Source organism: Dasypus novemcinctus, chromosome 6 (genome assembly GCF_030445035.2).
Source record: "Dasypus novemcinctus isolate mDasNov1 chromosome 6, mDasNov1.1.hap2, whole genome shotgun sequence".
NCBI classification, from domain to species: domain Eukaryota; kingdom Metazoa; phylum Chordata; class Mammalia; order Cingulata; family Dasypodidae; genus Dasypus; species Dasypus novemcinctus.
The window spans coordinates 43,153,625-43,167,011 of record NC_080678.1 but is presented as its reverse complement, the minus strand read 5'-3'; the positions used below and the strand labels follow the sequence as shown (position 1 = coordinate 43,167,011).

Sequence of the window (13,387 nt, the reverse complement as noted above, 5' to 3'; positions counted from 1 at the left end):
CCTGCAGTGGTGGCAACGGCCCTGGCTAGCTGTCCCACATGCCTGGGGTAGAGGAGGGAAAGTGGGGTGCACGTGAAGTACAGGGCATGGGGGAGTCACCCACAAGGCTCCCTCCTTCGTGAACAAACCTTCGTACACCGCAAAGAAGCCCTTGCCCAGGATGTTGCTGCTGCTGCGGAACTCCACCCAGAGCCGGCTGTCTGTGGAGATGAGGGGCTCCGGGACTTTATCGCCACAAAACCTGCCTGGGAGTGGAAAAGAAACCGACAGAGTGCTCGTGATGACGGCTCGTGCAGAGAGGAAGCAGCTTTTCTCCCAACGCGGTTCAAGGGCCTTCCTTTCAGAATCGTCACAATGCTTATAATAACACAAGGAATCAGAATCATTTGAAGATTAGAGCAAGAACGCTGCCTTTTAATAGGCTTTCCAGGGGATTCTTAGCTACACATGCAGACATGGACAGTGTGGCACTGCCACTTGTCAATAATTGCTTGAATTTCATTCTAGAAGCAGAACCACCTGTAGGATAGTCCCCCTTCCTGCACCTATGACAGACATTGCTAATCAACCACTGCACTCTTTCCCACTGAGTCCAAAGGCATTCTACTCAGTCCTTCTCAACAGATGGCTCCAGGAAGCACTCATCATTGTTGGGCTGCAAGATAGAGTTGGCAATCCTGATTTAGAGCCTGTGTCTGCTGTGTAAAAACATAAGCCACTGATTTTGCAAATATTAATAACTAATAATGATTCTGAGCAATAACTTTGCTGTGGTCACTTCTGTGGCACACACAGGTTTAGAAGAGTCACATGGGCTACTGTGTGTCCCACTCAGGATGGGCTCCAAGAGAATTGCAGATCCCCATGAATCAAAGGACCCAGAGTGCAGCCAAGACAATCCTCCACCTCCTCCCCAACACAGACACCCTGTCACGTGGGTCTTGTTGAGTGGCTGAAGCAGGGGCAGAATAATGGTCTGGAATGAGAGTGGTTTCTAGCCCTGGTATTTCCTATTACACATGTGCCCTTCCCTTCTGGGGGCACTCAGACAGTCTGCCTTCTTGCTTCAGGGAAGGGATGCCGAGAACACACAACAAAGAAACCAAATCTTCGCTTCTGAATTTCAAAAGCTTAGGTACAAGACCAACCATTTGGAAGAATACATAATGAATAAGAGCAAAATTCGCCCTCTTTGTAGTCCTAGAAAGAGTCCTAGGGTGGAGGCATGAAAGGAGTCAGGAGAGAGAACTGGAAAGGGCACCCTGAAGTCCCTAAAAGGTCCCTGTGCCCTGGCCCACCCTGAGCTGAGATCCTGGGTGGAGAAGAAAAGAGGCAGAGAACTGCGCCTCCAGTTCCTGGGCAGGGCCTGCAAGGGCAACAAGACCCTAGATTCCCCATGACCTCCCCTCACCACCCCCACCCCAGGGAGTGTCTACATGGTTTGTCAAGACATTTGGCCATGAGACAGCCATGCAGAGTTCTTCAGATAAGCATGGCATGTTGGAACAAAATTATTCTAGGCTCCTGAGAGGGTATGGAAGTGACTTTCCCATAGTCTAGAGGATTCGGGGAGTGAGCGAATGCCTCTCAAGCATCTCGGGAGACAGGCAGTTGGCACCAACTGAACTGGCCTAGGGTTGGGACAAGGAAGGGACACATCACCACTTAAATGGATGAGGACATGCAGCTGGGGTGGCCATATGACTGCCTTCCCACCTCTCAAGCCTAGGCATGAAGTCCGTCCCAGCCCACATCCCGACTCAGGGGAAAAGAACCACAAACTGACTGAGGGAATGGGGCTCAGAAGAGATATGAACTTTCCTTAGGGAAAATCCAAATGCACTTGTCTTTCTTAGCTACTTAGGTGTGTGGTCTGAATTTTGAATGCCACCTACAGAGGTAAAAAAGGAGGAAGGCTATCCCTTCCAGTGCATGGTGTTCTCTCATGCCACATGAGAATGGCAGCCCAGGGCAAGAGCTCGAGGTGGGATCAGCGATGAACTGAGTTGTACTGATCTGTTTACAACCGATCCCAGGATCTATTTGGGCTGGAAGTCCATGGTTCTCAAAGAACCAACTATGAGTCATTCAATAGTCTAATCAACATTGGGGAGAAATAGGGAGTGGTTGCTAATGGATACAGGGTTTTCTTTTGGGGGTGATAACAATGTTTTGAAACTGTGGAGATTATTCTACAACTCTGTGAACATACTAAAAACCGTTAACTTGTACACTTTTAAATGGGTGAGTTGTACAGCATGTGAATTTTATTTCAATAAGGCTGCTTTTTTAAAACCCATTTGACAGCTATTTAGCGGATACGCACTCCTTTATTGCCAGTACCATGGTAGGCACTGGACCAGCCCTCGAAGGCTAACTCTGCTTTGTCCTTCCGAGAAATGGGGAAAGGAGAGGCGTGGAGAGTAAATGCCACGATGGACATTTCCTGGTGGCCAGCTATGACATTCATTCTTTGGGAGAAACACAGGTAGAGACTGCTAAACTGCTTCCTTCCAATTCTGGCCTTCTGCAGCCTTTTGGCTTCGGTGAGCTTAATATTGTGAGATGAGCAGAAACTGTTGCCAAGAACTCAGCAAAGAAATATCCATCATAAGCCATACATTTTCAATAATGGTTCCTCTGGCATGGCCAATTAGTGTCAATTAGTTCTTAGAAAATAACACGTAAGGATGAGAAGGTTTTGCTTACCAGTGAAAAGACAATTATGCTGAGCAACAACTAGACAACGTTAGTGCACAAAAGGAATTCCTGGTCCAAGTTTCAAGTCCACGTTTCTCCTTTTTAAAAGCCTCAGACGTCATACCCATTGGGAACTGTTTCCAAAAGAGAGAGGAACTTTCACTGTGTCACTGACTAATCAGTGAAATAATTCCAGGGCCATGGGACAACTCATCTGTCTCTGCCTGGGATTCTGGAACTCCGGGGAAGGTAGAACTTCAAGGCTAAGGCATATTTTACAGCCAGATTTGATAGAATAAATTACATATCATTTCTAAGTAATATCTCTCCCCAAATTGTTTTGTAATCCTTTATCCAGACTGCTCTACTTTACCCCCTTGGTGATACCTCAATATTTTCATTTTCCTCATGATTCTAATAAAGCCCCTTCAGTTGCATATCTCTATGCCAGACTCTGTACTAGGCACTTAACATGGATTATCTCATTCCATCCCCACTGAATTAGGTACTATTATTTATCCCATTTCATAGATGAGAAAACTGAAGATCAGAAAACTTAAGTCTCAAAACTAGAAGTAGAAGCAGGATTTGAGCCCTGGCAACATACCATCTTGAACTTCATCATCAAGATCATCTTCATCATCATCATCACGGCCACCACCACCAAAGGAAACTTCTGTTTGATGTGCAGTTATGAGCATTGTGCAATTTCAGTTAATTAGACATCAGTACTGCTCTCTGGGATTGTAAACATCATTCACATTTCCCAGTTTGGAAACAGACACACGGGAATGAAGATCAAAGCCTTAGACCATAAAACAACATTCGTGGAAAAGCCAGGCTTGGCCAATGGACTCACTCCATCACTTCTGCTCACGTGGGAGGCTGTTCCTGCGTTCAGGGAGCCTGATGGGCCAGCCTGGCCTTTCTGAACTTCCCACCCCACGTCAGGGAAAGGGAAAAAGGGCTTTTGTATGCATTGTGGTGGTACAGAATGCCCAGAAGACAGTTCTGCCTACAAAAGTGTATTGTTAGAGTAATTCCTCTAGCAGAAATATGGGAGAGGAATCCAATTTACAGGACTATATTTAAAAGATTCCCAGCTGAGTTCTCAGTGCAGCCACCTTCCTCCCCCTTTAGGTGCAATCTCATAAGTGACCTCCGAAACTGAAAAGCCAATTTGAAATCTTTAACCAGCCATGAAATGTTCTTCATCTACTTATACTTCCCTTGATAGCCACAGGAAACCCTGGTTCTGAACAGCCTCTTTCGGAGGAGACTAACAGACTGGAGAAAAACTTGACTACAGAAGAGGTGTCAAATTCCTAAATTGAAATCTGGTTCCTGGGTTTAGTAGAGGAGTTTAATAAGGATATCAAGAAGAGGAAATGCAGATGAGGGCACTACAAGTGGGCTCCACGGGGAGTCATAAAGGGTTCATTCATAAAAAGTTATGCCTCCATTATGCTTGGATTTTCACACACTGCCCTGGGAAAATATGCAATGCACAGTTTTTCAGAGCAAGATGCATATTTTCACAATCCATCCTAATCCGCTCTCCCTCCTGCCAAAGGGGCATTGACCTGCCTCCTCCAGGCAGATTTCATGGCACTGACCCCTCCCAGGGACCAGCTCAGCCCACACAATGCACTTGTTCCAAACACAAAAGTTCACTAACAACTGCATTTGGAAACATCAGAGCAGGCCAAATAGTTGGCAAAGGAGGACTCCTGCAAATGAAGAAGGACGGCTACAGGCGCTGGGCCATGCCTCAGCTGCAGCACACACACACATACACTGTAAACGTTTGTAAAGTATGAGCCAAAAACTGGAACAACATAACACAAAAAATCAACCACAACCACCAACAGCAAATGGCAAAGGCCCAATCTTCTAATTAATCAAAGTGTGACCAGAGATGCCAAGTTCTGAGTGAGAAAAGTCTTATTTCAATTTCAAGGAAAAGGAACTTTTGGAAATCTCTCTGCTTGTGCCCACTCTTGGAAACATGCCTTGGCCTTCTCTGGGAAACTTCAGGAACAGAGAGCTTTCTCCTCTGAGCCCTTTAAGTCTGTCCCATTCCTAGAAGGATATACGATTGCCAGATTTAGCAAACAAAAATACAGGACGCTCAGTTATATTTGAATTTCAGATAAATAAGGATTAATAGATTTTATCTGGCAACTCTCGGGAGATGCCCTTCTCAGATCCAGCAGTCACTTCTCCCACGACCACAAGGTCTAAGGCATGAGCTCATCTCTGCCAATATGTGGCCTGTGTGGCCTTCAGAAGGTGGTCCTCTCTTGGGGCAGCTTGGTTTTCTAGTAAAGGTGTAGGGTTACATCACTCTAAAGTTCCTGCCAGGTTGAGAGGTCTGGGGTTCTACGTTCTCATGAAACTCCTCCCACACAACTCCTTTTATTTTTATTTTTAATTATATAATATCTGAAAAAGATTCAGATATTACAGAAGCACACAAAACAAACCATTAAGCTGCCCATCACCCCCCTGCCTTCTTTCTCAGAGGCAACCATCTTCTACCATCCTTTCAGTCACCTTTCTAAATATTTGATACCAGACATGGATCCTCCCCACTCCTAGAGATTCCAATTCAGAAGTCTCCCAGGAATAAGTATTGATAGAAATCTTCCCAGGTGATAGTGGTGGTCAGCCAAGATTGGGAACCTCTGCCACTGGGAATTTAGCCCTCTGTCTTTTTGCTACTCCTGGTCATTGGTACCCACAAAGTCATGCCTTGCTCCGGCTGCTAGCATATACCATTTCTGCTTGTTGTCAGTCAGGAAACAAAACCAGAGCAGACAGCCTCATCTACCCTGACATCAGGTGGCAGAACCCACTTGCCCTGCAATGTACTCACTCCTGTCTATACCTGACTTAGGGCTACCTTCTTGGCTTGCCTACAAGGAGCTCTACCTGAAAGATGTGTCCTAACGGTGGCAACCTAGTGTCTCCATTCAGACCTGGCCCTGGCTGTGCCCCACCAGCCCTGGAGAGCTTCTATTGGCACAAACTCCTACCTGTTTTGTACCTCCAGGAATTTGAACTCATGGCCCTCTGGACTGGTGTGGGGGGCATACTCTTCCCAATGACAGCTGACCAGACTGGGATCCCATGGCCACACAGAAACCCAATACCAGCCAGACCCTCTGTCCTAGTTTCTTCTCACCTACACCCTCTTCTGTACCCATCCCTGGTTCCTTAGAAACTGACAGAAGTCAAAGTTCTGTCTGACAGTGAAACACCCCAACTTACCTTTCTCCTTTCTTTCCTATCTGCATCTTCACAGTCAGCTATGCCCACAGAGCTCCCTCTCAGGCCAGCCATTCGCAGCATAACAAATGTGGCTTTTCTGTCCACATGCAGATATGCCAGGGACAAAGTCCTCACTGAGAGCTTAGTCTTGTCCAACCTGGGACCCCACCCTACAGGTGGCTCTAAGAATGAGGACAACCCACTCTCAGCCAAGACCCTTCTGTCTGGCTCCTTGTAAATTTGCTTCTCTCTCTAGCTCCACCATCGCTGCCATTCATGGGCCAAATGAGTCCCAGTGTTGACCCCCAGGACACAAAAAGTCATTCGTCCTCCATGCAGTGTCAGCCTTTCCTGGTCATCCATGCGGGAGCTCTCTTCTGGTGACCAATCTAGACTGACCTAACCTTGTTCTTTTCTCTTTTTTTTTTAAAGGTTTATTTTATTTATTTATTTCTCTCCCCTTCCCCCCCACCCCGCCCCGCCCCGCCCCAGTTTTCAGTTCTCTGTGTCTGTTTGCTGCGTCTTCCTCTTTGTCTGCTTCTGTTGTTGTCAGCGGCATGGGAATCCGTGTTTCTTTTTGTTGCGTCATCTTGTTGATGTCAGCTCTCTGTGTGGGTGGCGCCATTCTTAGGCAGGCTATACTTTCTTTCGCACTGGGCAGCTCTCCTTACGGGGCGCACTCCTTGTGTGTGGGGCTCCCCTATGCGGGGACACCCCTGTATGGCACGGCCCTCCTTGCGCGCATCAGCACTGAGTGTGGGGCCAGCTCCACACGGGTCAAGGAAGCCCAGGGTTTGAACCGCGGACCTCCCATGTGGTAGATGGACGCCCTAACCACTGGGCCAAGTCCACTTCCCCTAACCTTGTTCTTTACACCAACTGCCCACTGCCTCTCACTCAAAGGTCCAGGCTGCCTTTCAAGTATGAGTTTATGCAGTGTTCTCACAAAGATAATAAATGCTCATTGTAGAAAAATTAATAAATATAGTTAAACCAAGAACAGAAAAAAAATTTTTAAAGCATATCTCATCACCTGAAATAATCAATGTATGTTACTTATTTACATTTAAGATTATAATTTTACTTATATACATAAGTAAAATGCATATTGTAGATCACAATGGTTTTCACAGTTGAATTCAGCCTGTACAGTATTTTAAATAATTTTTCTTTGAATGATTTTGGACAGAGCATTCTTCAATTTGCCACATTCCTACCACTCATTATTTTATTAGATCAACCCCATTTCATTCATTTATGCTTTATTCCTGAAAGTATCTATGTGTAATGCCTGCATAATAAACATATAAATATATTTTTTACTAAAATGGATTCCTACCATATATCCTATTTTATAGCATACTTTGTTCACTTAACAATGTACAATGAACACATTTCTATATTAATAAATAGTCACCTGTAACTATTATTTCTCCAAATTTATTTTTAATGGATGGATAATTTTCCATTAAAAGGCTGTATCATAATTTATTCAGCTAATCTCTACTGTTGAACATTTAAATTATTTTCAATTTTTCTTGCTCCAGCGAACATTCCTGTAGCTAAAGCTTTGCACACTTCCTTAATTAGTTCCCTAGGATAAATTCCAAGAAGTGGAATTGCTGGGTCAAAGGGTGTTCACAGTTTTAAAAGCTTTTAACATGTGTGGCCAAATGGAGTGTCCAGAGCTTTACGATGACACAGACCCTGGAGAGCTTCCTGTGATTGCATTCAGGATGGACCCTCCCAGACATTAACGCATCACACGGAGCATCCGATCGCTTCTCGTAAGGCTTTCTAACATCAACTCACCCAAGAGAGGGGCTTTTCTCCAATAGCCATCACGGACCTCCACATAATCGTACCAGCACAGGCGGCTCTTAAACAAATCCATGGATGTGAAGTTTAGGATGATCTGTAAAGCATTACCATAAAGTGAGTTGTGGCAGCAAAGCCTGAGGACTTTGAAAGATACATCTTAAATACCCGTGTTCTCATGTTACCCTTTAGCATCCAGACCACAGTAGGAGAATCGTCTTGAGAACACACGCACAGGAAACTTCATGACATTAAATAATAAACCTTAAGCAGGATGAAGTGTAAACAGCAGGAGATGGGTTCTTTGGTTCTGTCTGGGGAATAACTTGAGCTTTTGAAGTCACTAGGTGGTTTACTAATGCAAGATGCATTAAAAAGATGGGACAGGACATAGAGAGACTGGGGTTTGGAAAGAGGTAAGGGGTCAGTGAAGTTCAGAGATAACAAAAAGATCTTAAAACATCATCAATCATTCGAAAGGATCTGGGCTAGCACCTTCATGATCAATGTCCCCTGAGTCATGACCTCACTCTCCTGAGGTGGGATGTGTCTAATAGCTCCCTACAGCCCATCTATCCATCCATCCATCCATCCATCCATCCATCCATCCATCCATCCTACTATCATTTGGTGGCCACCCTCTGTGTGCCAGTCTATGTCCACCAATTGAGACAGGAAATCAGCAAGACAGAAGTCTTGTCTTGAGGGACCTTAGAGAACTCAGAGGGAGGCAGATGCACCAAGCCAATTAGAACCCTATGATATAAATGCCAAAAAGAGAGAAAGAACAATTTCATGGCCCCTTATAAGGGAAAAATAAATTCTGCCTGGTGATCCTGGAGAAGATCTTTCAGAGAATGTCCAAGGGGAAAGGAGTCTCACTTAACAGAGAGTATTTCAGTGAAAGGAACTAACAAAAACAAAGGGAAGGAGATGTTTGTACTGTTAGCTCAGCATAGGTCATTGTGTTTACCTGGAAAGAGGAAGCAGAGAGGGCAAGGCTGGGGAGTGGGGAGCTCAGACAGCCCGGGAAGGAAGGTTCTGGTCCTTTTGGCATCTCTGAGGTCAATCAGTGGATGACCCTGTCTCAGAACAGGTGAGTATTTAGTAGAGAGAGCTTGGGTAGCCCTGTGGACTTGGCCTTGGCAACAGGTGCTGTGCCCAGGAACTGGCCCTGGTCCCAGCTTGAGAAGCAATGGGTTGTCTGGCTTTAGCTTGAGGTCTGCTACCTCATTTCTCACCTCTTCTTGTTCTCCAGGTTCTTCCCTGAAGGTAGCCCCAGCCCCTGAACCTTCAATTCCTTTTCCAGCTCCAGCTAATCTTGCTCTCGATCAGTTCATCTCTCTCTGACATCTTCACTTTCTCCCCCTCCCCTGTCCTCTTTCTTTACATTCAAACAGCCCCATATTCCTTGATTGCTAAGTAAACCCTTAAGCTGGAATGGGTTGTAGGTCAATGGTTCCAATGTCCTCCCTGCCAATTCTAAAGGACTGTCATTTGTCCCATTCTCCATGTCCCTCTGCTTGAACCTCTCCTCTTCTGGGTTTCCCCATACTAGCCTATCCTCTCGCCACTGTTTCTCTCTCCTTGGTTGGCTCCAGTCCTCCCTGCTCCCCCACTAGCTGTGAGAGCACCTAAAACAAAGCAAGACCCTTTCAACTTGCACTCAGGTGCAAACTTTGGCAATGTCTCTACTTTGCCCCTACTGTTCATCCACACACACACTCCTCATCTGTTCAGAACCCATTCTAACAAGTTTTTTCCCTTTAAGATGTCTCTTGTTCCTCTCATCACCCCCAATCTCACTGCCCCATCAACACCCCTTCCTGAATTGCTCCCTCTGAGATGACTCCCCATTCTGCACACTAGGGCTTCTAGATTGAGCTTCTACTTATCTCTCATGTTTCCCAGATCCTTCCCATGCCTGGAAAACTTCAGTGGCTCCTTATGTCCCATGTCATAAATCAAATTCGCAGACCATCCAGGGCCCATCCTACATAACCTTACTTCCCAGTGCTCCCTGGGAATAAGGTCCCATGTTCATGAAACCCTCCCCAGGGCCAGCTCAAATGCCACCCCTTCCTGAATCCTTCTCTGATTGTCCAGGTTGCTGCAATCTTTTTGGAAATGCACTCACCCCTATGCCCTCTTGTAGTGATTCCAAAGCAGGTGTTTTTAGAGTCAGACATATCAGGATTTGTACCTCAGCTCCACCTATTACTAGCTCTGGGATCTTGGGAAAATACTTGACCTCTTTGACTTCTACTTTCCTCATGTGAAGAACAATATGTACACAAGTGGGTTGTTGAGGAGACTGCATAAGGAACTGTATATAGAGTACATAGTGCTGCACCTGGTCCATAATAGGTACTTAATAAACGGTCATTTGAAAAATCAAGTCAAGTGGAGCACATGCTTCACAGGTACAAGGACCCAGGTTCAATCCCCAGTATCTCCTAAAACAAATCAAGTCCCAGGTCAAGGACAAGTCCCCAGGTCAAGGACAAGATTTTAAAAAAATTAACGTTTCAGCTCTCCAGCAGTCTGTGTGGTTGTGGGCAAGTTTCTCCCTTCATCCTTTAAATTCTGTAATCTCCTAGGAAATGGAGACACTGTACAAGAAAATAACAGACCAGCTTAATCTCTGTGTGGCAATGCGTGTGTGCGTGTATGTGTTTATGTCATGTTACTCTTTTCTTTCAAACTAGACCAGTGGTTCTCAACACTGCCTGCACATTAGAACCAACTGGGAAGCTTTTAAAAAACTACTGGTACCCAAATTCTACTCTAATTAAATCAGACTCCCTAGGCAAAGGGGTAGGACTTGAACTAAACTCTAAGTCTCTTGAAGACAGGGTTTCTTCTACCTTAGATTTCTTTTGTATCCCCCAGTGTTCAGCTGGAAGAGCTTAGTAATACTTGTTAACTGGGTTGCAATATGATGCTTTAGCCTTTGCTTTAAAAATTACAGAAAGGAAGTGTTATTACAACTTTCTTGGTAACACATCCATGATCTGAATGAATGGGATAATTATCCACACTAATTATTGTAAATATGTTAGTGAACCATAAAGACCATAGGGGAAAAGATGATGAACAAGAGGTCTTCTCAAATCAATCAAATTTGCTAATTACTAGCTGCTCTGGGAAAGGCTGGGTGAAGCAGAAATCGAAATAATTGGTGCAGGAATTTCAATGATGTTTATTCTCCCTGCTCCCTGTTAACATTAATAATTAAGATTTGGTGAATATTTCACAGTTCAAACCATACCACATAGCCTCTCCTATGCAGGGCAATTCAACAGTTTGAGGATTACCAGACTCTTTCCTTTTCTTAATGCTTCTAGCAGGCACAAGGATGGTATATCCACTTAAGGCAGACAGATCTGGAGCCTTTCAGGCCCACAATGACAACCACACTGTCACAAATGTTTAGAGCCAGTGTGTATTGTGCGAGTGAGTGCATAAATGCATGTTTAAATGTCTATAAAACTTTCTCCTTTGTGTAATAATATAGGATAATGCTTAAGCATCCAGGTTCATGGAGTCAAATCCCATGAGTTCAAATCCCAACTCTGCAACAAACTAAGAGAATAACTCTGGGGAAATCCATTTCCTTATCTGTGAAATAAGCATGGTAATAGCACCTACCACTTAAAAGTTGTTCTGAGGATTAAAAGAGATGGTTCATATAATGTGTCCAGTCCAGAGAAAATGCTCACAATGGTTCCTAGTAAATTATTTCTTCCTTTTCATCCCATGGTGCTTAAAATGAATTTAAATGGACTTTTGTTTTAAGTTATGAATTAACCTGAATGTTGGCTACAGGTACCTGAAAATTTCTCATACACCTCTTATTCCTAATTGCATGTTTTGCCCTCACCACTCATCCATTCACACATCCATTCAGCAAGTTCTCACTGCGTGACCCTCTGAGTAATGGGGACCTGGGGGTAAATTAGCCCTGTCCTTAAGAAACTTAGGGTCTGCAAGGGAAACAGCAAAATCAACTGCTAAATAGTTTAATAAACAGTTTCAGCCAAATTGAAGAACGCTTAGATTTGTAGAGAAGTGTAGAGAAAAGGCACAAGCTTTGACATGTAGAGCCTAGAGTCCAGTTCCAGATAGCTATGTTCCCGTGAACTGGGGTGGTTTCCTTAATGTCTGATCCTCGTGGTAGGATCAAAAATATCCTGCCTGCCCTGGGCTCAGCTCTAGAGGGTCATGGAATCTGCAGGGCCAAAGGCACGGGATCCCCAAAGCTTACAGTGCCCCTTGTAGATAACACTCCAGGTAGCCAGGACCCTAGAATTTCCTGTCCAAATAGCCCTGAGCCCGTTACCAAGAGTCCAGTCCCACTGGAGGGGCAGCCAAGAGGCAGCTGTTTGCGCTGTAGGAGTGCATGCCGGGAGTGGACATGGGCGCTCCTGAGGCCCTGGGGGTGAGATGGAGCCGGGAGGGGTGAGAACCCGTGCTGCTCCCTTCCGGATAGCCCTCCAGGTGTCAAGGAATTCGAAATGGCATCCCCGCCTTCCAGGGCATTGTGACGGTGTGTTTGTCCAGGCAGGAGGGTACAGCCTACTTAGATTTATAACTTTCAAGTAGCCAGGCATTTCATATGCAGGCCTCCGTTTGTGTGGATGACCTGGCTGAGAATTGAGAAATAATGACTGCCAGGCTCCCAGCATTGTGCCCAGCACAGCAAGTGCTCATAAAATAAAAGCTGTTATTACTCTTACTCATCAGAATTCCTCAGGCTTCGATGCCATACAAAGAATGCTGTTATTTCCCGAGGGGATTTCACACCTACCTTTTCCCCTGGAGTGACGGATATCCTCCAGACACAGTGGGAATAAGAAGGGTAGCCATTTGGGAAACCAGGGGCCGAAAAGTTTCCTGTGGTGTCCTGCAGGGTCTCCCCGCATGCTGCACAGACGAGACAACAACTGTGACTGCGGCGTGCGATGCGCACACGCTCCCCACCACAGCAGCTCCCACGGCGCCCGGCTGACAGCAAGCACATCCCTTTACAGACCGAAGCCCGGGAAGCCTGCCAGGCAAGTTTACGTTGTTCTGGCTAACGATAGGGACAGTAGGGGCCAGGGGACAAAAATAACTCCTTCAGAGTTTGCTCCGGAAGCCCACAGCTGGGTTTGAATCTCAGCTCTCCAGCAGGCTGTGTGGCTGTGGGCAAGTTTCTCAGCCTTGCTGAGCCTTAGTTTCCATATCTGTAAAATGGGCTGGAAGGTTAATGGGGTCATCAGGATGGAATGGAACGGGCTTGGCACAGAGTGCTCCATGCACTGCAGCCACTATAATTACTAAAATTAACAGCTGCAGCAGAGAGAATATGAAAGTGGAAGCAGGTGAAGCAGACAGGAAATAAAAGGCTCTTTGAAACTCACTCAGCTGTTAGTTTGAATCTTGCCTCTTCTTTGTGCTACTCACCTCTGAAAAAGCTACCACATACTCAACAACACAAGGAGAAAAATGACCAGAGGCACAGGGAGCAGGAATATTCTGTAGTCTGGCTAGTCTGCCCTTGAATATCTGAGAATTGCCCGGTTTTGAGTCTAGAACCCAGTACTATGTCTGT

At 45.4% G+C, this 13,387-nt stretch overlaps 1 protein-coding gene across 1 annotated transcript in view; it reads right to left on the bottom strand.

Annotated features, from left to right (window-relative positions):
- TLL2 (tolloid like 2) overlaps positions 1 to 13,387 on the bottom strand; it is a 148,858-nt gene that overhangs the window by 25,900 nt on the left and 109,571 nt on the right. The window contains exons 9-11 of the mRNA XM_058298668.2: positions 12,602 to 12,717; positions 7,786 to 7,888; positions 129 to 245 (exon numbers count right to left, since the gene is read on the bottom strand). Coding sequence (XP_058154651.1) covers positions 129 to 245; positions 7,786 to 7,888; positions 12,602 to 12,717 — 336 coding nt within the window. The remainder of the gene's footprint in view (positions 1 to 128; positions 246 to 7,785; positions 7,889 to 12,601; positions 12,718 to 13,387) is intronic.